This window comes from Macadamia integrifolia, chromosome 5 (genome assembly GCF_013358625.1).
Source record: "Macadamia integrifolia cultivar HAES 741 chromosome 5, SCU_Mint_v3, whole genome shotgun sequence".
In the NCBI taxonomy this organism is placed as follows: Eukaryota; Viridiplantae; Streptophyta; class Magnoliopsida; order Proteales; family Proteaceae; genus Macadamia; species Macadamia integrifolia.
Genome location: NC_056561.1, coordinates 7,260,729 through 7,277,947, shown reverse-complemented (window position 1 = coordinate 7,277,947; position 17,219 = coordinate 7,260,729). Strand labels below are relative to the sequence as shown.

Genomic DNA, 17,219 nt, shown 5'->3' with positions numbered 1-17,219 from the left:
CATCCAAAAAAAAAAAAAAAAACTTATTGAGTACATTGAAAATAGAGCATGTAAAAGGGAAAAGTGGACTTGATAAATCAACAAAATCTAATAAGAAAAGGAGAAGCTCTAAAAGCCACTGCCGAATCTCTAACATTGCTCTCAAGTAATCTATCCAAGTCTTGTCACCTATTTCTGCCACCCTGAGATCCTGTTGATGCACCATCTTTGATTCCATCTATACGAGTCTTGCCACTAGTCCATCTAAACAATCCACATTGGTGCACATGAACAAACCATCTTAGCTCACTTTTATGGCTGTATTACCTACTAGTGCTACCCCAGGATCCTAAAAAAGCATTCATTTATAATTATATTTAAAATCCCACCACTTAAACATCTTGAAATTTGCATAAGAGCTACTCTCGTATTAATATTGCCCAACATTCTGCCTCATAGCAGGAAATCCAAGTTTTTTATCTTTCTCCAGAGGAAAACATCAGAAGCTGTAGTATAGGAATAACAAATTATGCTCAACTAAGCATATTTGAGATGGCACATGAACTTTTTTATTTCCATTCAACAGGAACCCGGTCGAAGCCAAATGCAAATTACAAAATCTTTTCTACAGATCAATAACATTATGAACTCTTGGAAGGTATATTCTATCCAGACTTCGGTTTTATTTTCTGCTAGTGGATTCCCTTTACCCACGGATTGTCCCTTCTGCATAAATGTGCAGCCACTCATTAATCATATAATCCCTCAATGCCCTCTCATAGTCTCTGGACTTTGTTGAATCAGCTGAAGCTTTCCAATTCAGATTTCTCCTTATCATTAAATCAGCTTCTGCAGCATTAAATTCCCACAGATTTATCCCCATCCAAACCTCAACATCACACATTGATTATATTCAAAATCTAGATCATGTGGCTGAACTATAATTCTGCACATTAGAGTTCAACTTCCACATGGGATCCTTGCTCATCAGGCCTAAAATTTCAAAGCAGAGAGGATATGAATGATGAACAGGGACCTAAAATTTATGTGAAATAACAATTTCCTCTTCAACCTTTTGTTAAGGTTAATTATTATCACAGAAATCCTGATTCAATTGCTATTAGCATAATTATAAGAGCTCATTGAGGAGATTTCATTGTGACAATTTCTGCTCAAATAGGAATTGGATCATCTTTAATAGAAGAATTTTTAGCTGCCAGAAAAGCTCAGATTGGCACTCCAATAGGGCTTGCACAATACAATTCTTGAAGTGGATTCTATCACTGGTGGACTTTCTTCAAGACCCTTTATATCAACCACCACAGTGTACTGTGTCAGATTATTCACGAATCACGAATGCAGAGTTTATGTCAAGATTTGATAGAATTCAAGTGTAGCACTGTTACAGAGAAGCCAACTCGGTGATAGATACCATGGCTAAAATGGGAAGAGTGATTTGATTCAGATTGAATGAGCTAAAAAGCCAAGGGCAAACCTAATATAGGTCTGCAGAAATGGTGAGGAAAGACATGCATAAGTTAGGCTTTGTATCAAGTATGACCTCTAATAAAGCTGAGTAGTAGTAGTTGTCGTTGTTGTTGTTGTTGTTGTTGTTGTTGTTGAGAAAGTGTGGGCGTGCACGTGCGCGTGCGCGCATGCATGAGAGACTTAAATGTGAGCCCCCATCAACACCCATCATGCGTTTGCATTCAAGGCATGTGTGTGTGGGTGTGCACGCATGTGGGTGCGTGAGAGAGTGATGCAGATTCTTCACCAAACTAAGCTTGTTTTATTAGGAATAAGCTTAGGGTTGGGTTGTATACGTGTTGGGCCTTCAGTCCATGTGGTTTGGAGTGTATTGGGCTACTTATATGGGTCTAAACTAGGGGTTCTAAGGTTGCATACGGGATTCAATGATTTGTTTCCTTTTTTTTAGTTTCCTTTTTAGATGGGGTTATTTAGTTTCTAATTTCAGTACCTAAATTAGTTTCTAATTTCAAGTCATTGTTAGTTTCTAATTTCTGTCTAGACTAGTTTCTATTTTCATTAGATTCTAATTTCCATTTTTTAGTAACTTCTTGTAATCAATTTTTAGTAACTCAGATTTAGTATTACTATTACTTGTAAACCCTCCACATCATTATTATAAATAAAGGAGAGCTCTCATCATAGAGAGACGATTTTTACAATAAAAAAAAAAAGAGAAGCTTCATGTTGCTGCCGCTGGGTTTACTCCATGGCTATACCTTTGTGTCTGATCAAGGGTTAGGGATTGGTGTGTGATCCGATCGACACTCTGCGGCGAGAAGTCCGGGTGGGTCTTTTCTTATCTGGTTTTCTTATTGGATTCTCTTCTCCAACTGTTCAGGTAAGTGATCAAACTTCTCTGCAGATTTCTGGATTGGTTTTCTCTGTTTTCCTTCCTATCGGCCTAGCTGTTTTTGGAGAACCAGCCATCCGATGGCCTCCATATTCTGACCGAAGGATAATCCTATCCAGAGGGAGGATCGATCCAATTTTGGGGTCAATCAGACCACTGGATCTGCTGAAGTGAACTGTCAGGCAATTCTGGCCGATTGTCAAACCTGCACAGATTTAGATTCTGTTTTCTGTTCTGTGTTACTGTGACATTCTGGACTATTAGCATCTGTGATCTGAACCTATTGGAGGTGTTATATTGTTATTAAAATTTCTGGGTTAATCCTAAGACTGCTGGTGATTTATTTCGCTTCTGGTTACTGTTCATTGAGATCGTTTATCAATTCTGGTTTGTGGCCGAAGTCTGATTTTCTGCTATAAGTTTGCTATTGGTTTTGGTTGTTCTTAGTTTAAAAGTTACTGCAGTTTGGGGCTGGTTTGGTTGTCAAATCCATTCCTACAATAGAGAGACTTAAATGTGAAACCCCATCAACAACCATCATGCTATAGCATTCGAAGCATATTCGATCACTTCATCCATGAGAAGAACAGTAGAAATTCAAACCTATCTATGTCACCCACGAAATAGAACAACCCAAAAATGGATCCAGCAATATATCGCAAACCTTCCCATAAGAAATCCAGTAAAACCAAATACCATGAGATTTGCATTCGAAAATGTACCTTGTTTCTCCAAGATCTTCATGAGAAAGGGCTGAGAAGGAATATCTAGATAATCTCCTTTTGGGGTGTTGTTCTGCGAGGGATTAATTCGAATCCCGCTCTCCTCATTGGCTTCCGGTGTTTCTTCCACGTCTTCATTGTTATCTCTACCAGCTTCAGGGATCTGGACATTGACTTTCCGTAACGATCTGAATTTATCCATAGTCGAAATTTTTTCTTCTCAAGAGATATCCCAATTTTTCCTTTGCTCTTAACAAGATTAAGACGTCGATTCGTCTTCTTATCTATCTTCTATGTTTCTCCCTAAATCAATTGGTGAAAAATGAAAAATAAATGGGAGCCAGATTTCAGACCATCGCAGCTCCGTCTCCGATCATAGGTTGAGATGGTTCAGAGATTTCCCAATTTGGGCTTCCCACTGCGGAAGAGAGAGGGGGAGGATTTTTTTTCTGTTTTTTTAGGGGGTGGAGGGCGGGGAGTGGATAAACAATCCGCAATGGTTGACATCTTGACATGTAGAAACCAGAGCGGGAAATCAGGCCTGGACCAGTGGAGCATTCCAAATTTCCAATTCCTATTTAGAGATTAAATCTGACAGTTGGCACAGAAATTCTCTTCATCCCACTTTCTCTCTCTTCCCATGATTTTCCAAAAAAGGTAATCTGTCCATTAAAGTTGTTGCAATTTTCTGTAGATGAAATGGGCTTCCTCTTCTTTTACGAGCAAGAATCAATTCCCCAGAAGTGGCAATGGATCCTCATGGACTGGATTGCTCTTGCTCTATAGAAGTGAAAATGTACATTCAAAGTTCAAAATCAAATCTTTCTTCTAAAAGTACTTAAAGCAGCAAATGCACTAGAGCAGTAGAGCTAACTTGAGCAGGTTTTTCTGCTTAGATAAACACTTAGGGCCGTTTGATAATGTTTCTGTCGTTTCTATTTCAAGAGACAGCAGAAACATAAATTTTCGTTTCTAAAAACATAAACAAAATTGAAGGTGTTTAATAGTCATGTTTTTTGAAGTCGATATTAACAAGTGAAAAGAATGGCCATGAGTCGTTTCCAGAAACGGCAAAACAAGTTCTGGGTCGTTTTTTGAACCATAAATAGGAAGAAATTTCAATTTCAATTTCTGAAAATAAGTGAAACAAAACAGTTTTATCAAACATTTTTTGTTCCCTTTCTGCCGTTTCTAGACTTGAAACGTTATCAAACGGGCCCTAAATTTCTGTTTCTAGAAACATAAACAAAATTGAAGGTGTTTGATAGTCATGTTTCTGGAAGTCGATAGTAACTAGCGAAAAGAATGGCCTCGAGTCGTTTCCAAAAACGGCAGAACTTGTTTCACCTAGGTTGTTTCTTGAACCATAAATAGGTAGAAATTTCAATTTCTATTTCTGAAAACAAGTGAAACGAAACGGTTTTATCAAACGCTTTTTGTTCCATTTTTGTCATTTCTGGACACAAAAACGTGTTTCTTGAAATATTATCAAGCAGACCCTTAGAAGTGGAGATTGGACACCAAATGGCATCTCTCTCCTACAATTTCTTTTAGACTAGGTTAAGAAAAGAAAAAATGTGAGGCCCGTTGGAATTTGTGTGGCCCAACATATTTTTATTTGTGTTATTTTTGCATATTATTATTAAATTATTTTATTTTATTTTATGGCATGTAGATTTTGTGGCTTATGGAATTTGTTAAATGATTCCGGTGTTATTTGGTCTACTGGATTAATGAACTAGTTTTTCGATGATCATCCGGATGAGTCACGTTTTAATCCTCGACTTTATCACACCTATCATGGTGCATTATGTGTTTACATATGCATTGTTGAACTATGATGGGTTTGAGGGATGTAAGTCTAAATTACTCTGACTATGGAAGACATGATAAGGATTAGTCACTTGATAGTCGGTATACATAAGATCTGTGAAATCTGTCCATAGAAAGACCTCGTATACATTGAGTGTTGATCTTAGTGACTAATGTTTCATTGCCAGTGACTTAACAATTATAGAAGTGTACGCTTACCTACAACTGCCATTTTAAAAAAAGTTGTTATCAAATGGCTTTGTAGGAAAAATGTTTTTAATTATTAACATAAAAATATTATATTTTTTTTCTTTTTGCAAAAATCGATTTTGATTTATGAAATTGGCAGGTTGTATTTTTGTCCCCCCCCCCCCTTTTTTCTTCTTTTTTTCTTTTTTGTCATTTTATTAATATCAAGGTAGGCCAAAGAGGCATTTTGGATATGTCATTAGATGGCTAGCATCTCACTTGAGGTTGGACTTTATGATCAGTCATCTCCACCCTAGATTTAAATATCTCAAAGTCATACATGCAAAGGGACTTTTGAAAGCTCAAAATATTGGGTTGTGGTATACCTGTCCAACTGAGGTAAGCACCTTAATTTCTTATGAGTTCCTTGGATTGTTGGTGGCTTCATCCTATTGCGATCATCTACTATAATCTCCTGCAAAATCTTTTACGAAGGTTGGTTCTATATCCCCAAAAGGTATGTCAATTTATTATCCTTTATTATGCTTTCATCCTTATGGAAAACAATCTTATGATTTTTCTTTTTTCTTGAGTTTGTTTTATATGATTCTTAAGGGCTCTTTTTCTAATAAGGAGAGAGATAGACAAAAAAAATTATTGTGTAATTATCATTTTTGTCTTATTTGTTTTATTTACTATTTTTGACGAATATGGCCTATAACAGAGTCACTAGAGATTTATTCCTACATATTTTGTGAAGAGAGAAGGGTGTTAAGAAAATATGTGGATGTAATACAAGATGTGTATGAGTGCGTGGTGACTAGTGTGAAAACTATGGGAGATCACGGTGAGAAATTCCCAATTGTGATTGGGTTATATCAGAGATCAACCTTAAACCCTTATTTATTTGTGCTTATCATGGATGATTTAATCAAGGAAATCAAGAAGAAGTCGTGTGGTGTATGCTCTTTTTCAATGATATCGTTTTGGTGGATAAAATAAAAGTAGGAATTAATGCTAAGTTAGAGCTATAGAATTCAAGTTTAGAATACAAGAGGCTTTAAGATTTATATATCGAAGATGGGGTATATGATGTGTAACTTTAGTCATGTTATGATGGATAATGACATGGTGAAAATTGAGGATAGAGAGATACCACAAGAGAATATTTTAGATATTTGAAGTCAACTATAAATAAAAAATGTGACATAAAGAATGATGTTTCACAAATAATTAAAGTGGGATAGATGAAATGAAATGGAGAAGTATGACCGGGGTGTTGTGTAATCAACATATTTTTTAAAGCTTAAAGGAAAGTTCTATAGGATTGTGGTACATCCGGCCATAATGTATAAAGCATAATGTTGGGTAATTAAGAAATGTCATATAGAGAAGCTATGTGTAAAAAATATAAGGATGTTAAGATGAATGTGTGGCAAAACTAAGAAGCATAAAGTAAAGAATGAACATATTAGAGTTTATTTGAGAGTTGCAGTGATCAATGACAGCTTTGAGAAAGTTGTTTAGGGTTGTATGGCCATGTTCAACGGAGGCTTGGGGATGCCTCAATATGGAGGATTGATCTAATTCCAATTGAAGGAACTAAAAGAGTTAGGGGCATGTCTAAGATGACCATAGGAGAAGTTATGAGCAATGGCATGTATAGTGTAGGTCTTGTCCCAAGTATGACATCGGGTAAAACCTATTGAAGGGCAAGATCAATTTAGCTAAGATTCTCCTGACTTTCTAGATTGTGCCTCTTTCACCTTACTCTCATTTCTTCATTTCTCCTATTTTGTTGGAACCTCAATATTCCCTACTTTATTTTGCACATATTATGTAGCCAACTCCATTAGTTGGGATAAGGCTGAGTTTGTTGTTGTTTATACATTGTTTGTATTATTTTCTTTTCTTCTCTTGGCATCCAAACATAGCCTAGGAGAATCTAGGCAATGAGTCTTTTTGGATAAAGAACTGAACATCTCCATGGGAATAACCTCTTTAAAATGTTATATAGCAATAGATTGTTTCCTAGTTGTGTTGTCCCTGCAATAGTGTTAGGGGCAATGAGAGCACATATAGGGGCATCAACATAAATAATTTTTTTTATTTCTTAGGGGGTGGATCAATAATTCCACGCACCCCTGTGTTTCGGCACAGGGGCTTGCAACCAAACAACTTTATTTTCCCTAAATTTTTTTAATCAGGCCAAAAATTGATATTTGCTTATTCATTTCTACATTTGTCATCACATGTTATTTCATATGGTTAGCCAGGGATAGTTGTATCAAGAAAGGTAAAATTCACTGATCTTAACCTTCCACGGTCTAGTAATATTTCCCCTCGGATGTGGCTATGATCCAAGGATTTAAGAGACAGTATCAGTATCAGTATCGATATCTGCCTATAATGATCCGATACCAATCTGGATTGGATCGTACTAATTATTTACTATTTTACCCTTGAAACGATATGGATAATCGATCCAAAACAATCAGGGACCGATTCGATATGGTCGATGAGATGGATACTTGAAACCATGCTATGATCCCATGGTTAGAATTCCAACGGCTCTTACCGAAAGATTCATGCATTATTGTTTGTAATGGAAACTTGTAGCCTCCTCTTGCATGGCCGGTTGGGCATCAGTTACTTTTCTTAAAATTCAAAACTGAAACTAGTCACTTAAAAGATCCCCACTTCCCCATCTATTTTTGATATCCTTATTCCTTACACCTGTCCATTATCACCCACCACCATCATCTAATCACCATCCCTTGTAGCAGCCCTTCTCTATCGTTTCCTTTAATGTCCTACATTAGCAGTCCGGGTAAAGTGATGATGTTGTGGCTTAAGCTTGCCATTCCATGAATGCAATGGAGAGGCCTCACAGGAGAGAGGTGGGGGCACAAGAGATGAGGAAGCGAGAGAAGGTGGCAGGTGGGCCAGGTTTGGAGCCATCAGTGGATGGGATGGTAATGAGCTCCTCAGCAAGCTTAGCATTTTGAGCACTCATGGTGACAATGTGCTCGTGGATGAAGTTGTAGGCCTGGTTGTAGCAGCTGGGGATATAACATATGGAAGAGTAACAGAGGGAGCAGCCAGCGGGGAATTGGAGAGACAGATACAGGGTTACCGGAAGGGAGGGTTGACGAAATGGAGAAAGGCATTGGAGAGGAACGAAGTAGCGTTGCAGCTACTTAGCAATCCGTACATGGCAGCACCTCATAGATCCACGTTTAGCTCAAATTTTAACATATTTTAACTCAATTTAACAAGGCGTTTTGAGTCCACCGTCAATCAAGGAAAGACTTCCTATTTTACCTTTTTTCCTTTGAAAAAAAAAATAATAATAAAGCAAACTTTGGGAACAAGATTCACTGTCCTTCTCCCAAGATAGATTTATCCTTATTGGGATTAATTAAGGCAAATATTGATTTGGATTGGATCGTATAATGCAAGATAAATTTATCCTTATTTTTTAATTAAAAAAATATATATTTTTACCTTGTGCCTTACTTGTGCATCGAGATCGGGTCATTAAGCTTAGGGATTGGTCAAAGGCGATAGTGATCAACCAAATCCGAGTGTTAGAACCATAGCGCCCCCACAATACAGAGAGAGAGAGAGAGAGAGAGAGAGAGAGGGAGAGAGAATTTAGATATATGGTTGATTAATAAAACCAAACTAAATTCATTTTTGTTCAGATTTTTCCTAGTCCCGCCTCACCACATATCAGCGAATGCAATTTTGCTATTGTCCGAGTTGCAGCTAACCCCTATGGCAACCAAAAAAATGGTTAAAGGGTGTTTTGAAAAACAGTATTCCTAAGAGGGTGTTTGTGGAACTTAAGGATGAAGATCATTACTAGGGTTAAAGTATAGATTGTATGGCTGATATGTGTCACAATATCTATTATCCTTTCCAATATACCGCAAATCATTTGCACTCCAGTTACGAGGCACTAAGGAAAAATTGCGGTAGGTTCATCTTAAAATTTCAATTAAAAAAGATCATACATCTATTTGACATGTTTTATTAAAAAAATAAAATAAAATAAGAGTAGCATGTATCTCTAAAGAGAAGATAAATCCAAGTTGGACTCGACAAATTGTTGCTCTTGTTGGATATCACCAGAACGAGCTATTGAGTCCTACAAATTATACAACAAAATATTAACAAATGGATAAAAGAAATATATACATAAATTTCATATTTATTTTCAACAAAAAATCACAATCTTTACCTCAAGTAATTGAGTGAAAGAAAAACAATCCTGGGAGGATGTAGAACCGAGAATGTCACGGCCAAAATTCTTCATATGAGTTCTTGTAGCATCTCCACATTCGTGTGGTTGAAAAGATGGGAAGGTAAGTCTAGTTGTCTGTTCTTTTGAACATTGCTACCAATATCAAAATATTCCTGCATAAAATTATGATAAATTTTACTTTAGTTATGAAATTAGACTAAAAAGTTAGTTCTTGTAATATACCTGAGTCAAACTACCCAAATTTGGGATCTTCAACTTCTTCATAATCCTATTGAGAATTGATTCCATATTTTTGTTGTGAGTCATTGCAATGGACAAAACCTACATAATTAAATATCGCACTTATTTAAATATATTTTAAAAATTGTTATAAAAGTTAAAATAAAAATAAAATATTAAAAGAAGTACCTGACTTGTTATTGTTTGAGATTTATGATTCTTTCACTGCTCTAGTGGACCCTTTAATTTCTTCCGTTGACATTTAGCTGTAGATTTTGTTTTAATCCCAAGGACGGATTGAAAGCTATACTATGTTTCTTATTTTCATCTTGTTCTACAACTCCAGTTAAAACTTTATCTTGGACATCATTTTCAATTTCTATACCATTAGTGTTGCATTGTTTCTTCATTTCTTGCAAGTTTTTCAACAATCGTAATGAACATTTGTATGCATGTGCATACATGATCTAACTCTCAGCTGCAAGCCTGCAAGTGTGAAAATTTTCCAAAAATTCTGACTCATATATGAATAACAATTTCCTATAAATTCTTGTTGATTGCCTTGCATCTCAACTCCAATTCCATGATATTCCTTGATAATACCAATCTTTGTATCTTTAGTCTATCTTTTAAAAATATAATGGGATGGAAGCCTCTTAATATTTTTCTTATCTAGAACTTTTATAGCATGAGCACATAAAATCCCGACAAAGCTAAACTTTATGCAATTGCACTGAACCATAATTGTTGAAACCTCATATTTAACCAAGTGTTCTTGAGTTTTCGTCCCATATTTGACTTTGTATTCAATAGTTGCATCAGACTTACTAGATTTATAAATGGTACAAGCCAACACCTTAATGTATTCTTCTTGAAACTTTTGGAACACTTTTGTAGTGTATATTTTTGCAGCATGTCTCAACATTTCTACATGAACTTGAAGTTTTTTATATCTTTTATCTGCCAAGAGTCTTGAGTAATACTAAAAAAATTGTAAAAAATTATGCTTCGATTTCAAATATTTTTTCAACTCATTATTCGTTGACTCAATACATTGGGTGCTTTTCATATCAGCAGTGAACATAGGTCTAGCATACACCATAGCCCATTTTTGTCTTTCCTTATATATCCCATCCAACCATGTATTATCGCTAAGCACATGTTTCTTGAGCATATTATCCCATGCAGTAATCCATTCATTTTCATCTTCATAATCATATACACAACTACGAAAATCATATACAAATTGTTTTAATGAATGAAAAACGTGACTTAGATGTTTGGTAACATTTTGGTAAATATGCAAAACACATAAATAGTGATGTAAGTTAAAAAAAAATCTTTGATATTGACTTATCCATTACAACATATTGATCTGTAAGTATCATTTTCGGTTGTTTACTAGACATTGCACTAAGAAAAGTCTCAAACAACCACTCAAATGATTATGCAGTTTCATCATAAAGTAATGTTGCGCCAAAGATAATTGTTTATCTATGGTGATTAACCCCAAGAAATGGAGCAAAAGGCCTACCATATGCATTCGTTCGATAAGTTGTGTCAAAATATATAATATCTCCAAAGTATCCATAATCAACCAATGATCTAGCATCTGCCCAAAAAATATTCATGATATGATCATCATTATCAAGTTGTATTGAATAAAAATAAGAAGGATCCTCGAACTACATTTTATGAAAATATTCAAAAATGGTACGACCATCTCTTTTTTGTAGTGCCATCCTCATCTTTGAATATACATAATTTCTATAATCAACATCCAAAATTCCAAGATTTTCACGGCCTCTAACTTGCATACTCAATAATTTAATGATTGATTTGATGGATATCCCAGATTTCTCTGCATCATTTGCAACAGCTGCTTGGGACAGGTGTAATCTTTTTTTTTTATCTTAACATTTGCTTTATTGGTGAGGGTGTAAACTCATGATTATGTTCTTCTTTAGATGAAACAACTTCAAACAAACCATTTTTTTGAACATGGCAAGTCATATATGCTAAACAATTCATTTTTGTGATTGCCCGATGAAACAATGTATGTTCCCGCCTTTGATCCGCTGCTCGTTCACCTTGTTTTGAGCAACAAAAAGTTTTTTCTTTTCACAAGTCCTAGTGTCGTTCGCTTCACTTACTGTTTTCTAATACTAAAACCAGTTTGATGACTATATTCCTTATAGAATTCATATGCACTATCTTCACAATCAAACTTCATGCCAATTTTTGGTACACTATCATTTTTATGACCATGTATTGCGGGAGTGATTCCGTTGGGCATTCACAAGCAGTTTCTTCATGATGGCAATCATTTTCTTGATTAATCATGCAAATATTCTCTATAACATGCATTAACTTATAATTCCAATGATTTATGTTACAAAATACAAACTCTAAATGATATGACATAATATCAAAATTTTGTAAGGATCAATTAAAATATATTGAGCATTAGCCTTACCTTGACCTTGAAGAGAAACACCCTTTATTGGTTGGACTCTTTTTTGTTTTGACTATTTGATTCAGTTGATTTTGATCGGTCTCTTTTGGCAAAATCTTCAATCAACCATATTGTCCTCACTGTTCAATCATCAATTACTACAACACCTCACATTGTACGAGTCTATAGAAGGTTAGAAGAAAAGGTCAGTATTGGTTAGGGCTAAGCAAACTTAGGTGGGATCATTTGGATAAATAGAGAAATTATGTGCATTCAGACTAAAATTTGGGTATTAAGAGTTCTTTTAGTTAGACTCTTAAAGAATACCATTTATTATACTTTTTCCATTGTATTTCTCACAAAAAGAAGGGGAAAAAAAAGGGGAAATAGAAATGTAATAAGAATCAGAATCGAATAGGGGATAAAATATGGTCAATATTGATCCAATCCGTTTTGATTCCTCAAATCGTGATTGGAACTCTTGCTGATTGGGTGAAGTTCAATGTGTGAAATCTCTATTGTAGTCTCAAATTAGGCAGGGGAGGTGGGACATTGCCAGGAATATGAAGAAGTTGAAGGAGAAGAAGACATACCCGAGTCAAAGCTATCCAATTTTGGGATTGCACTATGGGCTGCATGGCCTCCAAGCTCAACAATGAAAACACAGTCAGACATGAGTCAGACATTGCAAGGAGCGGCGTCGATTCTCTATTGTCTTCATACCTGAGTCAAAGAAGAAGAAGAAGGACTTGTTCCCAAAGTTTGCTTTATTATTCATTTTTTTTTCTTAAAGTAAAAGAGTAAAATAGGAAGTCTTTCCCTGATTGACGGTGGACTCAAAACTCTAATGTCCTGTTAAATTGAGTTAAAAAATATTAAAATTTCAGCTAAACATGGATCTATGAGGTGCTGCCACGTACGGGGTGTAGCTAAGTGTTGCAGCAAAATTTCGTTCATTGGAGAGGCAGATATGGGGTTATTGGAAGAGAGCGTTGATTTTTTATTTTATTTTTATTATTATTATTATTTTAATATTAACAGAGGAGAAGGAGAGGTAAAAGTTTAATGTTGGGGATACTTAGAAAAAAAAAGATAAACGTAGAATAATTTTAGTTTAGGCTAAGTGTAGGAGAATGATAGCGATTATCCCGTAAATAGATGATAGGATAGTTATTGCTTTTAGTCCTTAAACTCAAGCATTTAATGGTATTGAAAGTAGCTTTAGGTCAAAGTTGACCATTGGCATAACTAAAAAGGAGCACGTTGCATATTTTATTATTCTTAAAGGAGGAAAATAGGTATGCTGACGGCTTTTTTGGAGCTACATAGCGACTCAATCAAATGGAGAATGAGAATGGGAGGGGTATATAGGTTTTTTAAAAAATAGAAAAGAAGAAAAATAGACACAAATCTGAATATATAATGGGAGGCCAAATTATTATTTATTTATTTTTTTGGATTGGGTTTGTTAATTGTAAATAGAGCATAAAATTGATAGGTCCCTAACTTTGGTGGATGGCACTTAAAAGAATCGCTATCATGCCACTCACTCTAGATTATATTCCTTAATTAGGAAATTAAAAGTTTAAAACTTTTCAAAAATAATTTATTATTACTTTTTATTTCCTTTTTAAGTTGTTACGTTGCTTTCATGAAAGCTAATTAAGAAACTAGATTAGCTCATCTTTGTATTATTTGATTGCACTATCGAGAAAATTTTCACCCACTTGTCCACCATTATTGTTAATTTGTTATAATTTTTTTTTTTTGGCAAATTACTCAAACATCCCCTGGATTATGTCTTAATCTCAACACCTAACTATCACTTTGAGAAATTACACGTCTCCTTTAGGCCTTTAATTCTAACCCTGTTAGGAAGAAAATGGAAAAGACATTTTTAACTGCCATAGTATATCTGTTCAAATGAAATCCACCCAAACCCTACTTGAACCCATCTTCATGTGCCATGGTGGGAATATGTTACAGGCTTGGATCTTTTTAAGCAATCGTGTTCGCATTAAACACTCTTATTAGCACTAAGTCAGCTTTATAGAGTCGATGGGGTTGAAGGTTAACCTGTGGATCTTACTTGGTACTTGGTAGGATCATCATCCACAATTGATTGAAATATAAAACAATTTATATATAATTTTATACAGTTCTTTATTTGATTCAAAAATAGATAAATCAATTTGATTATAAATGGTTTACTCATGAAACCGACTTGAGACAAGATTTCATCTTTTGAAATCAAAATCAAACCGATTTACTTTAATTGCTGATCTACCCAAGCAAATTAAATCAAACCAAATGTCCACCCACGTAACAATGTAAGATGATTAGATATTATTGAATTGGGATCAGGTCTTACCAAAAAAGAAAAAAAAAAAAAGAATTAGAATCAGGTTTACATACGAGAATAATTTCGTACATCCGGTCCATAAAAAAATAGATTTCAAATCCTCGGATCAGGATCCGGTCTAATATTTGAATCGTTTGGCCATCTCCCAGTCTTTCTCATCGTATCTGTCGGGAATTCAAAAAAATTACTTAAAAAGAAAGGAAGCAGACTATAGGGACATTTGTTCGACGACGCAGTCACTAAGTGAGACTATGATCCTCGAGAGCGATGGATTCCAGAATCCAGATCCCATCACTTCATCACTCATAGATTTTCTCACTGTGTATTTGTCGCGATTGCGAATCTTGTTCTTCGTTATCGCATTGGCATTACCGCCTTTCCCTTTCATGATTTCATCATATGCCTCGCGTTGCTGCAACTACCCTTCATTCTTCTTCATCTGTATACGTCCTTTCCTTTGCAACCCCTCGGATACCAATCGTCGTCGAGGGGTAGGAGAAGGCCGAGATGAGCTTCATCTGAGCTTAAGCAATGACGGCATCCAGAAGGCGAGTGATATTTGAATGTTGTCCTTTGTGAAATCATGCTCTGCGGGCTTCGATTAGTTGGTGTGATGAGAGGGAACTTCCTTAATCGCAGGATTCTGCAGAGATTCCGTCAGCTTATGATCTCCTCCTTCCTTGGATCTGTTAAGATTAAGCTGCTGCTCGGCTGCTGTATTGCTTTTACTGTTGTGTTCATTGCTGGCCGTGCCGCGACTTCTGTGGGATTGAGACACCGCCACGAGTCTCTTCGAAGCTTCCCTACTCCCAGGTTCGTTTAAGAGAGAGTTGTTCTCCCATTCCCCCCACCCCCTGCTATTGTGTACTGGTTTTCGGTTCTGTTTTGAAGTTAATGGAATCTAATCGAATTTATAGCGCAGCTCGATGAATTCTTTTTTTTTTTTTTGCTTAAAGTTGAGAATCTGGTAATTAATGACGGAATTTTCACCAATGAGCCCTATGTCTTGGATCTGGCGATTAGTTAGTGTTCAAGGTTTATGCTTTTGTTTGCTTTCCCTAGCGAGCTTCATCGAAGGTTTTAGTTGATGAAGATTTAAGCTGTCCTAAAATGCACTTTTTTTTTTTTTTTCCGTTTGATACAATTGCTTCGATTACTTATCTTGATTGATCTCTTAAGAGTTGAAAGCCTTTTGTTTTGTTCTTCCTATGTTGTGGTTGATTTCAATTCATAGTTAGTTTTGTTTTGTACCTTTCAGTAGTCTGATTAAGTTCCTGTAGGTTACGTTTTGCTACTGAAAAGGCCAACCTGACTTTGTACAGTTTTTGTAATGGTCTGCTTTTGAATATCCAAACACGTTCTTTGGACTACTGAAGAAAGCAATTTTGTATCACTTGTAAGATCCTCTTGAGTAGGTGAAATTTGTGTTTAATTTTCAAAAGGTTCTTCTCTCTTTTGGATTACTTCATAGCCTGTTGCCCATTTTGTGAACGTGCTGAACTTTTGAACCTATGTTTGGGAGTTTGTTGAAAATTTGAAGGATGAGGCAGCATACTTGCTTTTGCTTGGTTGTTGCATTTGGAAGCATTTTCTGTAGAATTTCCCTTGCTCTGTGCGTCTTTTTCCTCTATTTATCATTAAATCTAAACTATTTATTACAAGCTTTCTGGTAATTGGAGTGGGCAGGTGTTTGTTTTAAGATTTTTGTCCTTAATCCATGGGTGATTGTTCCCCTGTTCATGCGAGAGTTAGAAGTCATGGAATTAAAGTTTAGTTTGTAAAAAGAGGTTAAAATTGGCCGATTTTATGCTCTTTGGTGTAATGTGGTTTCTGATATTCCAAGACTTCAGACAAGCCAGGTGATGAGTGTGTACAGGGTGGAAATTACAAGTGGATCAATTTTTGGTTTGGTTGTTGGGTGGGCTTTTTTCAGAAAGTTTAATAGTCAGGATGGTGAGTGGGATGAGGGTTTGTTTGGCAATAGCTTCCTTCCAGCAACACAATTAATAAACTAGTCAATAAATTTTATTTTGATAATTTATTTCTTCTGTAGGTGGGATGCAGCTGGATGTAATTTGTCTGGCTGAACTTGCAAGGGAGTAACCAGTTGTAGAAGTCTAACTCCAGAGTTGTTTCAGATGCAAATTTCAAACGTAGGTCTATTCTGGAACTGTCATTTGAGGGGTTTGAGGTGTGTCTCAAGATGTATTGGTGCAAATTTGTGTTTATTGTGAACAGTAAACAAGTTCCTGTGATAGGCGTTAAGGCTTAATTGGGTTTCAACCAAAAATTCAGAGAAATGGGTAATCAAGAGTTGCAGTTGAGTGGTTAAAGTTTTGCAGGAGTTCGGATGAATTCGACTGATCTCTCCTGCCTCAAAGGAGGAAGGCAATTATGGATTTGGGGTTAGGAAGCTCTTAATTAATAGATTGAAATTCGCTAGGAAATGTTTCAGGTAATAGAGAGATGTGATACTAGTCTTTGGAAGATATTATGGCAACAAACTAGTTCTTGAAGCAGAATATCAGAATATCAGAATAACAGTGGAGTATTTGATGATGGTAGAGAAACAGTTTTCTGGAAGGGTTACTGGTGCTTAGACATACACCTTTTTGAAGCTTTTCCTTTTCTTTTTTTTTTTGCAAACTGCAGGAGAAAATTAGTGGTGTGTTGTTACATTCAATGGCATGGTGGGAAACAGGATTTGCCTCCATCTTTTAGTCGAGGCCAAATCCTGAATGGGATGGTGGGTTAGAGAGAGAGAGAGAGAGAGAGAATGGCTTTTATAGATTGATACAAAGCACCATCCAAGATAGGAATCACTCCTTATA

General features: G+C 35.8%; 2 protein-coding genes across 3 annotated transcripts in view; one reads left to right on the top strand and one right to left on the bottom strand.

Annotated features, from left to right (window-relative positions):
• The window catches only part of LOC122080382 (myosin IB heavy chain-like), a 15,283-nt gene extending 11,447 nt beyond the window's left edge, over positions 1-3,836 (bottom strand). Inside the window, exon 1 of the mRNA XM_042647342.1 lies at positions 3,082-3,836. Coding sequence (XP_042503276.1) covers positions 3,082-3,283 — 202 coding nt within the window. The 5' untranslated portion in view covers positions 3,284-3,836. The remainder of the gene's footprint in view (positions 1-3,081) is intronic.
• A 10,768-nt stretch (positions 3,837-14,604) lies between these two features.
• The window catches only part of LOC122078869 (glycosylinositol phosphorylceramide mannosyl transferase 1-like), an 11,142-nt gene continuing 8,527 nt past the window's right edge, over positions 14,605-17,219 (top strand). For both annotated transcript variants that reach the window (XM_042645052.1, XM_042645051.1), the window contains exon 1: positions 14,605-15,201. In XM_042645052.1, the coding sequence (XP_042500986.1) occupies positions 14,972-15,201 (230 nt within the window). In that variant the 5' untranslated portion in view covers positions 14,605-14,971. The remainder of the gene's footprint in view (positions 15,202-17,219) is intronic.